The sequence below is a fragment of the Ascidiella aspersa genome, chromosome 4 (assembly GCF_963924565.1).
Source record: "Ascidiella aspersa chromosome 4, kaAscAspe10.2, whole genome shotgun sequence".
In the NCBI taxonomy this organism is placed as follows: domain Eukaryota; kingdom Metazoa; phylum Chordata; class Ascidiacea; order Phlebobranchia; family Ascidiidae; genus Ascidiella; species Ascidiella aspersa.
In genome coordinates this window covers 34363991-34380595 of record NC_139450.1, presented here as the reverse complement: position 1 = coordinate 34380595, position 16605 = coordinate 34363991, and the positions used below count along the sequence as shown (strand labels likewise).

Genomic DNA, 16605 nt, shown 5'->3' with positions numbered 1-16605 from the left:
TCCTTTTTATGACTCAGATACCTTAACGACTATCGCAAATCTATTTTCGAAAATCAGCATTTGATGTTATTTTGCTTAACTATATTACACTTTTTAAATCGTTAAGAAAACTTTAGAATAAAATATTTTAAATTGATGAGTCATGGAGAAATGGCATCTATTGTCAGTGAGCATATATTTAATTTTTTTTTTAATCAAAATTGAATTTTTTTAGAATTATTTTCTGCATGGGAATGCCAACTACATCAGAATTTGGTTAAAAACTATTTCAAACTTTTTGTTATTTATTGAAAACTATCATGTGGAATTTATTGGAAAAAATCACCGAACAGGTATTTGAGGATATTTGGTTGTTTTTATGATATTTTTTTAAAACGAGTTTAAACAACAATGTTTAAATGGTTTTACTTTTACGTGAACAAGAGAAATATAAACCGAAAAAATAAATAAAGATTTATCTAAATCGAGGCTCGATATACAATTTTGAACTCATTTAACTTAATTTAAAAATCGAAATAAACATTGAAAAATATTTCCAAAACATAGAATCGGCGTATTGTTGGAAATTTCAACAAAGTTAACTGATATTTGCACACGATAAACTTTTCCGTTAATAAACGTTTAATGGTTTTGAGATCACTGATAGAACATTTCGTGTGCCGGATAAATTAAGCTGGTTGGCCGGAGTTGGGCGAACTCTGGTATAAATTACCAACAAAAGGAAAACAGCATCCTTATTTTTTCGCCTTAATCGTGATAAACTTATTCGTAAATAAACAATTAATGACTTTATTTTGGGATCACTAAAAAAGATGGCACACAAAATCGTGAAGCATTCTTTGTTCAAAATGAATATTTTGCTGGCTGATGAAATTAAAGTGACAGGCGGTAATCTGGTGCCACCAGGTGTAAAAATAAACAATATTTTTATTTTTACGCTTTAATAGTGATAAACTTTTCCGTAAATAAACTATTACTGCACTCCATTGTGAAATCACTAAAAACAAGATGATACGTAAAATCGTGAAACGTTCTTTGTTTAAAATGAAATAATACAAATAAAACAAAAAATCACTGTCCGATTAAATTAAAGCGACGGGCTGTAGTTAATTGACCCCTAGGGTAAACACAAAACTTTTTTGTTAACCTGTGGTGAGTTTCAAACTCACGACCTCCGGCCATACAGGGACCGTTGCTCTACCAACTGAGCTACACAGGCTCAGAGGGGAGCAAGTCGAGAAACAACCATAGCACTGTTGCTTGCCGCATCCTGTTCATAAAACTAGCCTGTGGTGAGGTTCAAACTCATGACCTTGGTGTTGGGACTGTTGCTCTACCAAATGAGCTGCACAGGCTCAGAGGGAAGCAGGTCGAGAAACAACGATAGCACTGTTGCCTTACTTTTTAACCGTCTTATTGTTTCCAGGTGACCCGCTACAGCACCTTCTTCGGTCAGTTGTGGTATATTGTGGTCTTCGTCTTTCGGCTCATTGTGGTTGTAACACTAGGCGGCGCAGGTGAGCACGCACAATATCGGATAAGACCGCGGAAAATATACGTAAAATTATTACTAAATTACTTTTAATCGGCGAGAAAATCTGGCAAAATAACCAGGCCTTTGGAGCAGGCGTAAATGTTAAATGGCTCCAACTCCGGAGCTCTCTTTTATCATTGGTTGGTGAAAATCGAACCTATAGGCAGTGTTGTAATGACTTAAGTCAATGACTTGACCTAAGTGCACTTAAGTCACAGTTTATCTCAAGTTTTGCACTTTAAACGATTTGATTGCTGTATATTGCGTTTGTATTAATTTTTAGTTGAATGGTTGTTCATAGTTGGACGAATATTTGAATGGTTTTACAGTTTAATTTTATGTCAATGACTTGACTTGAAATTGCGTTGCTTTCATAATGACTTTACAGTGACTTTAATTGGGCAACCAATGACCTGGACTTGGACTTGACTTGGACTTTAGTTGTTTTTTAAATGACTTGTTTACAAATCTGAACCTAGGATTAGGAATTATTCTGCTGTGTGACAATATTATAAAATATTTACCCCCCCCATAATATGGAATATATATTTTTACTACGTCTTAAAAAACAGTAATTTGAGTCAAATGGTTTCTTTGAAACCAGGTATTATTCAGCGAGAGTAAAAAGCCAATAACATAGATGCCAGAAAAGCAGCTTCAAGTTTTCTTTGTATTGTCAGTGTACGGCGATGAGCAGTCTGCCTTCAAGTGCGTCACCCAGTTGAGCTGGTGCGTCAACATCTGCTACAACCAGTTCGCAAAGATGTCGCATCTCAGGTTCTGGGGGTTCCAGGTAAGTTTCAACGAAAACAAATATTTTTTTTTTTGATGATCTAAGACTGTTTATAAAAACATAGAATCATTTCTTAAAAATTACAGAAGATACGAAAACAAGGATCTTTTTTTACATTTTATCGTCTGCTTACTTCCTAAAGTGTTTCATCTTATGATCTAAGTATAGTTTTCTTTCGAATAACAGAATCTGCCTGAATCCGAATGGTGAAAACAAACGATTCTGGTTGCACATCAATGATAAAGATTAATCTAAGTACAGAACTCAGTAAACTGAAAATCAGTTTGTTTAGATGTTATACTATTAATACATTTCCCATAAGTATCATCGGCATCTTAATTCGAATGAACCATCAGTTTAATCTTTATCTAACCATGGCTACGCACTTTGAATAACATTAAAAAGTTTTTAGTTAGTTTTTTATTACCTAAACCAAATATTTGTCGTATTATAAAATGTTAGAAAATATATTTGACCGCTGCTTATTTCAACACATAGAACCTTTATTGTGATCTGTTTGGTTTTGCATGAAAAGTTATCTTTATAATAACTAGGGCGAATATTTTTTGACTTAAAATTTTGTCAAAATTTTCACGTTAGGTCAAAATTTGTCAATATTTTTGTAAGTTAAAATCGAATAAAATTGCACATAAATCGCTTACAAAATTAAAAAAACTAAAGTCAGCTTTTTGAAATTGGTCGTTCGGTTATTTTGAAATTTATCTTTCATTTTATCAAAAAAAAATTAGTTTTGATTTAAGTTCAAAGTCATTTTAACCGTATTATATCTTCATTAGAGCATTATACAGTATAAAAAACGCGTGATTAACGACGCCTAGGTTATTTAAATCAATGTATTTCCAACAGGTCAAAATTTGTCAAAATTTTAATTTTTCTGGTCAAAATTTCCTATTTTTTGGTAAACAAATATTCGCCCTAATAATAATTAAAAGTTTGCTGTAAGTCAAAAATGTAGCTAACATTACTTCTGGAATTGCTCTTACAAAAATATAAAAAACCCAAGTCTTAAAATGAACATTAGCTGCAAAAATCGTGATCGAACTTTCTTTTCCGGGATCAAATTTGCCTGAAATCAGAATTGTTTTACAAGAAGGGCAGAAGTTTGTCAGATTTATGCAAGTCACGATTCTATAAAGAGCGAGGCGTGTTAAATATGAGCCAAGCTTGTCTGCTCCACAACGTGACAACAATATACTGGTTGTAGCCTCGCACAATTAACAGCAACTAGTTCGATCAAATTGCACGCGCTTGTCAAAACTTACGATTTCGTTTTTCTCTTTGTCACGAACTCATTCGCTTTTCTGCGTGTTCTTTATAGTTTGTGGCCATAAACCTTTGTGGGATTCTGGCAATTATACTGACTTATGCGAAATATGTTTCTTTTAAATTTATTTATTTATTTTTTTTTTTTCAACAAATTAAACACAACAAAAGTATTATTATCAGGCGCCATTTTGGATCGTGCAACAGCAAAGCTCAAAAATGTCGCCTATTGCTTTACTCGGCGATTGGTGTTATACAATCCTCTTAAACTTGCGCAAATTTAGAGTAAAGGTAAAAAAAATGCCACAAAAGACTAATCTTATCGCTGTTAAAGCTCAAAATCACAGGTTTAACTTTGCAGATACTGCGTTGGGTTAAAATATTCAAATATATACACAGTCACAACATTCTTTGCAGTTCATTTCACCCGCTAATTAAACCGTTTTACCGTCAAATATATTAACGGTGAACCTTTCTTGTTGCTAGCCGAAAAAACAAACTTTGTGTAAAGTGAGTATTTGAAGTTATTAGCTTTTGAATATGTGATGTTTTTCAAGGTTATTATGGTTTATGTTTTCTTGTTTTAAGTTGAACAAAATGTATTTCTCAATTTTTTGAGCACTTTTTTAAGTACACTAAAAGTAAATCTGCCGCGCCGTGAGTGCTTAAGTTGTATTTACATATTATGAGTTTATAACTGAATTGAAGCATGAAAGTTGAAAACTCCTTAATCATGTCTGAAACGACCAAACTAAAGGCGATATTTCTTTTTCATGCCGCAACCACATATTACCTACTTTAGCTCGACAAAAACTGAATTCATTCTCCGGCGAGTTGTCCTAGAAATAATTCAAATAACAAACTCTTTGGAGAATAATCCGATTGCTATTCCAATTTTCACAAATTTTAATAAATTTTTTCAACGATATTTTTAATGTCGTTAAGTCTGCTTCTACAAATGTAATTCTTTAAACATACTTTTAATGTTTTTATTTAATAATATTTGTTATTTTAACCTTTAGTTGTTTATACGTGTTTAATATTGGCCGCTTTAAAAGATTATTTTTATGTAGTTTCACCAACTAATAATTATTTTCAGCTGCTTGCTGTCACGTTTCCGGCGGTTATTTTCCACTTCTTCACTTTGTACGTGGCTGGACAAATCGAGAAGTTGAAGCAGATGGAGGCGATCGCCAACAAGCATGACCCAGCAGATGACCACGTCGTGGTAAGACAAGTGGGGGGTAATAGGGTGGTATTTTAGGGGGTTAGGGGGATGAACTGAGAGAAAGAAACAAAGAGTATAAATTGAATACCGAAGAGTTTTGATTCGAACCTCGCACAAATTACATTTAAAATTATTTTTTCCCACTTAACCAAAACTTCGTTTAATGACTTAAAATGATTTAATGTTACTTAACTTAAGTAAAAAAACATTATAGGGGGTTATTTTATGTTAGAGGGGTTCTGCGGGCGAGAAATAGTTGGTTAACTGTCTGTTACCAGTTTATATAAATATTTGAAAAAAGTTAAATGCTGGTAATTATAATTTTAATAATCTAATTGGTGAATTAATAGCGTGTTCCACAGTTTAGTAAGGCTAACGTCGAAGCTCACTGTGGTTAGGAATGTTTGGGTATCTGTCTGTCACCGTTAACAGATTTGGGCAACTAAAAAATTCTGGCCGCCTGTCCTGAACATGCAATTGAATACGCTGCCTATTTTTAATCTAATCTAATCCAATATTATAATTCCAGTCCTTAACTAATTTGCGATTTTATCTCGAGGTTTTTAGTGTTTTAGTCGCAAAAGGTTTTATTCGTGCATGAGAGTTTCTTACCTAAAAAGTGCTAATCTTAGCGTAGCCTGCATATTCCAAGTTTAAAGCGAAACTACGATAAAAGTAACAGCACCTGTTTGCTTTTGTTCTCGTGTAGCTTAATGATCGGTTAAAACAAATTTGTAATTTTGTGCTCATTTTGTCGAAAAGTGGCTTTTAACTAAGTGGAAAGTGGCTTTAACAAACACCAAGTTGAGTATGGAGTTTGTAAATCAGCTATATGCAGCCCCAATCCCTGATGATTGTGTACAACACAGGAAAAATATATAATAATATATGTGGGGAAAAGTTATCAAATAATTACAGAACACGTAATAAGAATATTAAAACCCATACAGAATTCTTATTACGTCTTACTACAACCTCCAACCACTATGCTCCAATTACAGAATAGTTTTGGGATTCAAATCCATTAGAAAACATCCTCAAATTTACCTTATTGTATTCATGCTTCAAATAACTTGGTCATTTAATTTGCATTCAACTGTACAACGTTAAATATCAAGTACCGGTACGTTAAATATTTACTGAAAGTTTCAACTTTGTTGACCGATTAAACCTAGTTAAACTTTGTTGAATGACCTTTAATATATTTTGCCGTTTTTCTCTCATATTTATGTGAACAGTAATTATATTTGATTGTTTTTGTAATTGTATTTTACCTTTCTGTTGTTATTTTTTGTTTTAGTACAAATTCATTTTTGTCCATGAGTGGGCCAAATTGTTGTTGCAAAAATTGTTTGTATTTTACAGTGACGAAAATGGTTTTAGTTATGCATAAAAGGAAAAAAATAACATAAATGTCAAATTTACTTATTTGAAGTCACATTTAAGGAAAGTTTAATTTCGATTCTTGCAATTTGCCAAGTTATTTACCGCTGTATTGCATGTTGTTATTTAGGAAGCACAAAACCAAGATATGAAGAGGATTACAAGAAAGCGAAGAGCGGTTGGCAAAGTGAAGAACAAGCAGATTTACAGCGGAGGAGAACTTAAGGAGGTTGGATGAATATACTGTTGATGCTAGGATAATGCTGCTAGGCATATATAGGATGATGATCTAAGACTGTTTATAAAAACAGATAAAACATAAATTCATTTCTTAAAATTTACAGAAACATATATTTCGCCTAAAAGGAATCTTCATTTTCTGTACAAAAAGCATGTAAAATTTTTACATTTCTTTACAATTTTTTTTACAACATTTTACATTTGCTTTTTGTACAGAAACTGAAGGGCGAAATATATGTTTTTTGTAAATTTTAAGAAATGCTTTTATGTTTTATCTGTTTTTATAAACAGTCTTAGATCATCAGATACGAAAACAAGAATCTTTCTTTTACATTTTATTGTCTGCGGGAGATTGCTTACTTCCTAAAGTGTTTCAGCTCATATAGATGGTATCAATTTGTTTATCCGGCATCCCGGTTACCTATCTCTGCATATTTATTTCTCTGGATAGTTACCGAAACGTCGCAATAGGTAGGGATGTCCGAAAAACCGCTTCGCGATATTTTTCCAACTTAAAGAGGTAGGGAAGAATATACTGTTGCCACCAGGCATAACATATACCCTGAAAATCAGTTTCCTGGTATTAATTTGTTTGTCAGTCGTTTTGGTTACCTATCTCTACATATTTATTTCTCTGGACTATCTTCCTGGATAGTTACCGAAACGTCCGACAAACAGATAAAAGAGGTAGTGATCTGTAAGAAAACTCTTCGCGATATTTTACGTTTTACAGCAATAAATCATTTGTTTTGTTGTTTGCTTCTGCAAACTTTTGTTGAAGTACAACCCAACTTATTTGGGAAGTGTGCTTTGCAAAAGTTTTTAATTTTTTGGAGTACGAGTTATCTTAATTCATCTTTTCTTAATTTTTTTTTGTTTTGTTATAACCGTTATAATAGTCAAACGGTTAAACATCAGCATTCATTTAAAGTTGTTTTTTTGTCATTTTCTTTGAAAAAAAACTTGTTTTTGGAGATTGGCTAAATAAGCTATCAGGTGTGTTTTGTTTTAAACATTCGTTAAAGTCTGAAATGGTGCTGCGTTGCGGCAAAATTAAATATTTACCTTGATTTTACATGGTTTATTTGACAATTTACCCCCGAAAATATAATTTTCTTGCCAGGCAAATACTCGTTAGATCCTTGAATGCATTCGACTAAAATTTCAACACGAGATCGAAATCGACTTCCTATGATTAATTGTTTCATTCCTGACGTAAGTTTATGACGTCAACCTGAAGTTTTCCAATGTTTTGGTTTGAATGTTATCCTACCAACCCTCCTGGTTTAGCAGCCAGCAACTAGCAGCAAACAACTTGTGTTTTTGCAGGTTCCTCTCACCAACAAGATCCACATCGCTTATTACTTTTGCACAATCCTCAAGTTTGCGTTGGAGGCTGTTTTCATCTACATTGGATACACACTCTTCTATATAGAGGTAACGGCAGTGATGTAAACAAGTCATTTTGAAATAACTTTGGTTCAAGTAAAAACATTTGTTAAATAAAGTTTTCTTTGTAGTATAACAAGGTCCCATCAATCAGGCCATTATTAGATATAAAGTCATCTATAAGTTAAATCATTGATACAAAAATAAAACCTTTAAGCACTAAGCTTGGTAAACTCGTCCGATTATGAGCGATAACTTGAATAAAAATAAACACTAACTAATGTCAAAAATAACAAAAAAACAACATATAGCAATCTAATTGTTTTACGTGTAAAATTGATATAAATAGCACAATTTTTAATGAAATGTTAAATTACAACACTTAGTTCAACCAAAGTAATTTGACTCAATAACTCAAAGTCCAAGTCAGGTCATTGGTCCAAAATTTTAGGTAAAATCAAGTCAATTTATTTAAAAATAGTGATTTGCGTGCTTAGGTCGTTACGTCACTGTGTAACGTCTTACTTACCCGACGATGGCCTCCACTGATCAATGTAGGGCTATCCCGTCGTTTTTTCTCGGGTAACACTTACTTGCTGTAGTGTTTACAAACTTTACAGAATTACTCGATCTTCATGTGAACAGTGTATCACGTGACTGTATATGTATATAACCACACCGAGTATTATGTATTGTTTGGAATAAGCACGAGCAATAGCGAAATTAAGTAAACCACCTTGTGTTATGTCTAGTCTTTGACACAGAACTAGGCAGCGGAACACTATACCTAAATAAATCAAAAGGTGAAAATGTTAACCTTCTGCCGATGCGCAGTTTCAATTCCTACCCTACCTCAAAGTGGCGGCACCAGCTCCTCAAACAGAGATCGCTGGTCCGAGGAATGATTATAATGGGTCCATGTGGAATCTTATTTAATTAGCAGAATCCTCGAAAGTTAAGCAATCTTGGGATATGTTACATGGATGGGTGACCGCCTAGTAACATCATTTTTCGTAGGAAAAAAACAAATAGTGGAGACAGGTTGCCAAAAGGACTGGGCAGTATAACTAGAAAAAATTTTTTTTTAGGTAACTAAACAACCAAGTAGGCACTTACCTAAAAAATAGAATAAAAAATACTAACCTATACTTATTTAAACTTACCCACCACCACCACAAACAAAAGGTCGAAATATTTACCTCTTATACTTACTTCTACTTAACCTTCAATACAACCACAAACGAAAGATGGAAATGTTTACTCTCTGCATTGCGCAGTTGCTATCGTACCTACGTGTCCACCATTAGTGAAAAAAACAAAAACTTCACCTTAAGTTTGACTTTCTTTAACTGTATGTTGATCTTGGCCCGAGTTTGCCAGTTTGTTAACTTTTTAAATCAATCAAAATTTGCAATAATACCGTGCACCATTAAAAAAAGTAAAACAAAATATTTTTTTTTTAAATTATTGCACTTTCGACCAACAAACGAAAGTTTTATCACACAGTTCATAACTTTAATTTAACATTTATCTTTTGCATTAGAACCAGCTAATTACACCCGACTTGTGGCTTTTGGGCGCAGCAAATTGCTCCCGTTAAGAGCTTCACTGGATGGGAGTGTATTTGGCAACTCGGTTAAGTGCTCACTGTCACTTTTTGCTTAATTGCTGCAAGTTTGAGCGGTGAATCTAACTATGTGAACCGCACTTGGAAAATCTGATACTGTCAGAATAATTAATGAATACATAATGAAATTATCCGCTGATGAATAATGAGAAAATCCTCGGGGGATTTCCCTGGCCGGGGAATCCCCGGGGGATTTTTTCAATATTTTAAAAAATTTAAAAAAAAATCAAAAAAACTTTAAAGTCGATTTTTGGCTTTATTTTAGTGTTAGGGGGCTGAAACTTTACCATGTTGTTTCTACGCCCAAGGCGCATCTACACACCAAGTTTCACCCAAATCGGAGAAGGTCGATTTTTTAAATATGCTAAAAATCGCGCTTTTTCGGACATATTTTATTAAAAATGTCCATTTTCTCGCTAATTTTAAAGAATTTTACTATAAGAGTGTCACCATTAGATTCATATTGTCCTAACGCATCTTTGGTGAAAATTTCAGCCAAATCGGAGCAGGTCGAAAAAAATTCAAAAAAAAATCGCTGGTATATGAGCGTCGAAATTGGCCAATTTTGGCGATTTAGCCCTATGTTATAAGATAGGGAATACTGATGATGTGAAATGCGCCATTACAAATAGTCAAGCGTTATATCAAACCGAAAAAAACTCATTTTTATGACTATTTGTAAGATGTGATAAGCTTTATTTAATCTAAAATTGTTATCTACAAGTCAGCTTCTTTCGGGAATTTTTTTTTTTTTTTGGAAATCCAACTTAAGATGAACTTTGTGTGTATTCACCAGAAGTATTTTAAACACCAATCTTCAGAATCCACAAACGCTACTGTTTTCGAGAAAATGACTTCAGAATGAATATATGATGTTATGCGGTTGCTCCAATTGTGTTTGGACAAACTGCCAGTATTTCAGCGCTTATTAATTAAAAAAAGTTTTTCTTAACCAAAAAATGTGTTTTTTTTTCCAAGTTTCATTTTATTTATTTTGAATTTTAGTTTTTTTTTTAGTTTTTCTTATTAATTTTTGTGGTAGAGTTTTTTGTTGAGGTGTTATATTAGTAGGCGCAGAGTTTATAGTACGTAGTTGTAGGAAGAGAAAAAAAAACGGTGGAGATTATTGATGTTGGCAATATATATGAAACGACAACCGTTGTTTCTGATCCCTCCACTTAAACCATCTAAAATTTAAAATATAACCGTGTTGCTACGTAACCCTACGAAGCGCCATTCACCCATACGAAATCAGGAAGTTGGTTAACTTCCACCATCGGAGGGTACTCTAAGATTTAAGGCGGCTTTACGCTGTTTGCGAGGCCTAGGTTAGGGATCAGCAGTTCACGAAGACGCCTTAAAGTAAGACTTAGATCTCGTTTTAAGTAATCCTCGAATTAACTTTCGTTTGTTGGTTGGCGACGAAAAGCTTGTTTCTCAGTAACAGGAACTAGACAGTGAGAGTTCAAAGTTTTCAGTTTTGGCAAATATATGCGATGTTTTTTAAGTTCTTAAGAAGTCACATTCACATTTTAAAGCAATGTTATATCAGTTGTCAATGTGTAATGGATAGTTCAACATTTTTTTGTTTAATAATGAAAAATTACACGTAAACTTTTTTATATTTTACGTATGACAATTGGTTGGGATGCGTTGATCCAGGAAATTTTAATAATTCTTACATTTTTCGTTATCAAGTAATCTGAGTTTAAACTTTAGTTTGTTGGTTGGTTCTCCTTAAAATATTTATTTATTATGATTATAATTACTATTTTTTGCGTTAAAAGAAATTACAAATGATACAACTTTTCAACTAAGCTACAACGCAAAATTAGGTTAAATGCAAATACATTTTTTTTAATACGAGAAAATAAATGCGAACGCTGCAAGTTTACAATTATTGTCCTTTATTCATTTGGTTATGGTCTCTTTCTATTTGTGGTGCTTTGGTTTCTTTAATAGTCAGTTCGACTGTATTCTATTTTTTTTTAGTCAGTTAACTATATTCTATTGGCTTCTCTTTTCGTTTTCTATTCGCCAGCAACTTGGCGAGTGCTAACTAACGACCCTCCACAGCAACACTAAGTAGTGAGTTTTGGACAACACAAACCGGTACAACTACTGTCACATGTAAACTATGGAGGGCTCCATGCTTTTTTTTGAGCGTCTCCAGAACGCAAATAATACAGTTCTATATCCATTTAAACACCTCAAGATTATTGGTCCATTTGTTGGTACGTTCGCTGCGCGTAATTTACTATAAAGTTGAACTTTTCTCGATTTACGCGTTGCTACTGCAACTAATACGCCACTACTCCGGTTGTCCTTCAACGAATCATACTAAATAAATATATATATAAATATGTTTACCTTTCAACAATTTGGAATCTAACTTTATTTGCTTACTTCAATACGTCTTTAATCTCTTACCAATCTTCCTTTTGTCATCGGTGCAGCTCGATAAACTTTTTGTTCAAGTAAAACTTAAAAGTTTACAAACTCGAGATAAAATACAGAATCAGACTTGGTTGAAAACAATATTTATTTTGCATTAAACGACATTTTCAAGTCCATAATTTAAAAGAATCAAATTTAAAAAAATGTTTTTTTATGAAAGATAAACACACATATATGTGTTTAACAACTGCGACTGAAGCTGCTTTTTGAACAACGATTACAGCTAACGTATCACAGTACGATAGCTTTCGGTGAACTAATACTTTTCTAAAAAAAAAAAAAAAAAATTGAATTAATTGTTTGTCAAAACTCACAGAATAACATTTGTCAAAAGGAATATATATTTCGCCTGAAACGGTATCTTCAGTTCCTTAAGTTGATTGAATCAAAAATAACTCTTAACTTAATTTATCATTACCTATTTCAACCAAAATACTCCCAGAACCCAAAATAAACGGTGTCGAAAATAACTCGAATAAATCAAAAATACCGTAACTCAAAATTTTTTTCAATTTTTTTTTTCACAAATTCAAATTAACAATTTATCATCCAAATTTTTGCCAGGATCCGCTACATTATGTATTTCACCTTATCGGTATCTTCAGTAACTCGAATATAACTCGAAAATAAATAAAACATAAAAAAAATCTATTTTCTTTTTAACACAAATTTAAATTAACCATATATTCTCCAAATTTTTGCCAGGACCCGCGTTGTGAGTTCCCAGATGCCCTGGTCGGCGTTGGAACCCCCATGAACTGCGAATATTCGTTCAAGAACCACATCCTCCTTAACCAGGTTCCCTCCACCTTCATATGCAGAGACGATGGAGTCAACTTCAGGACTGGATGCCAACAACACGCTTTGATCGGATACCAAACGGCCAATATAGCTTGCTTCACATCCAGGCCTTATGTAAGTAAATCATTTGGTACATTTAAGTTAAACTTATCAAACAATAATATAGGTTAACAGCTGGCGGTATTTAACTTCTAAATTCTGAAGCAATTATGGCCTAATAACAATAATCGCTCTGCTTGGATACGAAACAGCTGATAAACCTTGCTTTATGTCAAGACCATGTTATGTAAGTACAAAAACTTAAAATCATAAAGCTTGAGTTTAAAGAATTTTTTCATGACTAATTAAAAACTGGTGAGAAAAGCAAATGTGCAATATCTTTGGCAATTACAATAGTCACTCCTTTCTAATTGCTTTTTTTAGGTTTGAAAACAAGCAAATTTTACAAATTGTAGCAATGTAAAATATAAATATACGCAAATCACCATACATTCATTTTCCCCAACCCAACGCTAACTTTTATTTCAGCTGATAAAGAACAAATTTGTGAAAAGGGACCTTCCTTCATTGTAAGCTGAACTTAATTGCCAGCTTTGCAAAACTTAAAAATAGCTCCTCGTTGCTTTGTGACATGGCGCTCGTATACAATGCATGAACAAAAGCTACTTTAGCCGTTAAATGCAATGCACTACTTTCTTAATATTCGATATATATGATTTTGCTACCAGCAGTAATAATAATCAAAAAGATCCTCTAGTAATCATTTGTTCCTCTTCAGGGTAAATTAAGTTGAAACAAGTTTGTAATTCAATGCACATTTTTATAAGTGAAAGCCAGTTGGTTTTAGTAAACATTAAGTTGAGCATGGGGTTTGTAAATCAGCTCTATGCAACCCTAGACAATGATTGTGTACAACATAAAAAAAATATACGAATATTTATATATTTTTCTATGTTACGCAATCATTGTTTAGAATACGTATTTTTGGATTCAAGTTCACCCGAAAATAACCTTTAAATTCACGAACGATACTAGTCGCCTACTCCAGCAGGGTGAATGACAAAGAAAACTTGCATACAAGTTAAACACGAACAAAGCCTACTTCAACCGCTTGTTTGTGCAGGAGAAGACGATCTTCCTGCGTTACATGAACTGCATGAGCTTCGTGTCGCTTCTCCTCTGCGCCGTGGAGCTCATCTATCTCCCGATCAAGTTCATCTTCAGACTGGCCAAGCGGAACAGAAGGAGGTGAGTTGCCATAGCAACCGACTAGTTGTTATTCTCTTTGAAAGACTTGACTCGGCTTCGAGTTTGTTGCTGGCCGTTTAAGGCCAACGGACGGTCGGGAGCGTTTGTTTCGACAAAGAGAAAATATGTATTCTGTAATCAGGCCCTTTTGAAGTCGTACTGACCAACGGTGACTGGACATGTTATGTAATATACATGATGCTTTTGTCGAGGCTTAACGAAATCAGTCAGCTTAATTAGGATAGCAGTGACCGGAGGTCGTGAGTTCGAACCTCACTGCGGGCAGTTGTATTTCTAGCCTGCCCTGCTTGCATCATTGATCGATCGCTTTCGATGTACACATTGATCAGGCTGACAAATTTCGCTAATGGCTTCTCCATAGTAATCATGTGTTTATCACAAATGTTGCGAAATTACTCGAATACTGTTATAAGTAATATTAAATGGTTGCAATTGTTTGTGGTCGAAATCCGTTTTAATTTATCATTTTAAAGTGGTTTAGCTTGTTGATGTTGCATTTAGAAAAGGAAATTGATTTGTAACTGATAAAAAGTATGTCAAAGAAAGACATTTAGTTTTAACTAAAGTTACTCGACTAAATGAATTTAATCCAAATCAAGTGATTTGTCCAATAGACTTAAGTCAAGTTAAGTCAAGTCAATTCATTTAAAAACAGTGACTTACGTGCACTTAAGTCAATCCGTTAAACCATTACAACACTGCTCTTTACAATATCTTCACTATGGAAGAAAAAAATTAATCTTTATTTTGTTCTTTGTTTCATCAGTCGTGTAGGACCCCCCAATACGGTTTACGTTTACCGAAACCCCCCAGATGACCCTAACGACTGGAAGATAGAAGCCCCGCCCCCGCCACACCCCTCCGTCCCACAAACATCAGGTAAGCAAGCCGCTAGGTGGCGGAAAAGTGCACACCAACGATGAATTTTTGGGTCTGTTAAAATAAAATAGAATATCCTAATTTTTCTATTGGTTATAACCAAATTTTTACTTGCTCATTTTATTTTACATTTCAACGGCGAATCTTTATTTCCATATTAATTTGGTGTTGATATAATCAAACGTGTTAATTCGATATAATAAAAAGTATTAATTGATATCAAAAATAAATAAATAAATTAATTAAAAAAAATTTATATCTGACAACTTTTCTAAAAAAATATCCGCTTTAAAACCAATAAAGCAATTGGAATTAACTGTTTCTACTAAAGAAATCAGTTTTCATCGCTTTAAACCGGTGATTGTGAAACTGTGTGTCGAGGCAGATTCAAAACACTTCTTTTTAACCCAAGTCAGTTGCCCGAATAACTTAAGTCAGGTTGAGTCATTTAAGAGTGACTTGATTGTACTTAAGTTTAAGTCATTGACTTAAGTCAAATACAACACAGCTTCAGAGTTCAGACAAACGTCAATTTTTTTTAAAAACATAAATTAATACCATATTAATAATTCTAACGATAGTTACCCAGGCTATTGTAATAATATTTTAAACATGGTCTTTCAGTTTGTGAAATAGATGCATATTAAACGTTCTACGAAAAAGTTTTTTTTTTTTCTATTAGCCTTCATTGTCAGTAAATTCATTTAGGCCTAATACCTTTTAATTCGATTTACTACTTTAGTAAGAACTGTAACAGTTATATGTCATAATAATTTGCTCACAATTCAGCGCTAAACTGTGTTTTATGGTTTCTATTTTTCGTCAAGTTTAGGCCACATGGACATTGCGTACACAGAGACCAAGAACTAAAGCTGAACAACACAAGAGAAATTTCATTAAGCGCTGTGAAAATGCAAAGACGAGTGTAGAATACTTCCCATAACTAAGTTCCAGTTTATTTATGTAAAAAAAGTAACAAAAAATTACCTGTCAATATGCAATTTACTTCTTTTAGCAATATATTTCTGTAAATATTATCTTTTACTCCTTTCTTTCTGTTTTAAGCCATTGTTCAACCTTTTGTTGCAAATATGCAGAATCGATGCCATATAAATAACGTCCCCTTAAACTTAAAGTTTGCCTACAAGAAAAATTAACAAATATTAGTGTGGAAATAATACGTTCATATCTTGAAAGGTTTTTATTACTTGGGTTGATCTGTTTGAACTACGCATTGTAAATAAATCATCAAAAAACAAATTGCGTCATATATTATGAGTTTAATGAACGAGGCTCATTTAAATAAAATTTAGGCTAAATGGCGATGTATTTTACAAATATTGTGAGGTAAAGCCGAAATTTAGCGCGTTTTAAACAATTTTAGAAGCATTTGATTATTTTTGCTTTGTAAAAATATTTAAAATCGCCATTTTTGAAATTGAGCCCTAAAAAATACTTTTTTGGACGTTTCACGTTTCAAGTTTCATGTTTTTCTTGAGAAGCCAAAAAGTATTACTTGTAAAAGTGGTTTACATTTAAAGTTCATGTTAAGGCTTAAGCATTTACATTGCAAGATAGTTTTGAAAGTTTGTTTTCCTTATGTTTTTAAAAAGTAAAAACAACAATTTTCGGCGTTTAAGTATTTTATGACGAGCTTGACAACAAACATGCTTGATTAGTCAAGCGTGAAGTAGTATCCTGAATTTGTTTTTGATCTTAAA

The 16605-nt window shown here is 33.1% G+C and overlaps 1 protein-coding gene across 2 annotated transcripts; it reads left to right on the top strand.

Annotated features, from left to right (window-relative positions):
- The first annotated feature begins 213 nt into the window (after window positions 1-213).
- On the top strand, window positions 214-16103 carry LOC146157651 (gap junction Cx32.7 protein-like). Of its 2 annotated transcripts, none has more exons than XM_083387599.1 (10): window positions 214-332; window positions 1427-1517; window positions 2215-2327; window positions 4711-4839; window positions 6353-6451; window positions 7792-7899; window positions 12641-12850; window positions 13860-13984; window positions 14772-14884; window positions 15717-16103. In XM_083387599.1, the coding sequence occupies exons 1-10, from the start codon at window positions 300-302 to the stop codon at window positions 15752-15754; spliced, it is 1059 nt and encodes a 352-aa protein (XP_083243725.1). In that variant the 5' UTR covers window positions 214-299; the 3' UTR covers window positions 15755-16103. The 2 variants fall into 2 exon arrangements, with proteins under 2 accessions (XP_083243725.1, XP_083243726.1); XM_083387600.1 differs by having other exon boundaries at window positions 15712-16103.
- Window positions 16104-16605: the final 502 nt, after the last annotated feature.

Coding starts and splice junctions, on each gene's coding strand:
- LOC146157651 (XM_083387599.1), top strand. CDS start 300: ATGTGGAATTTATTGGAAAAAATCACCGAACAG. Junction 1,518..2,214: donor TGTAACACTAGGCGGCGCAG/GTGAGCACGCAC, acceptor TTGTATTGTCAG/TGTACGGCGATGAGCAGTCT. Junction 14,885..15,716: donor CTCCGTCCCACAAACATCAG/GTAAGCAAGCCG, acceptor CGTCAAGTTTAG/GCCACATGGACATTGCGTAC.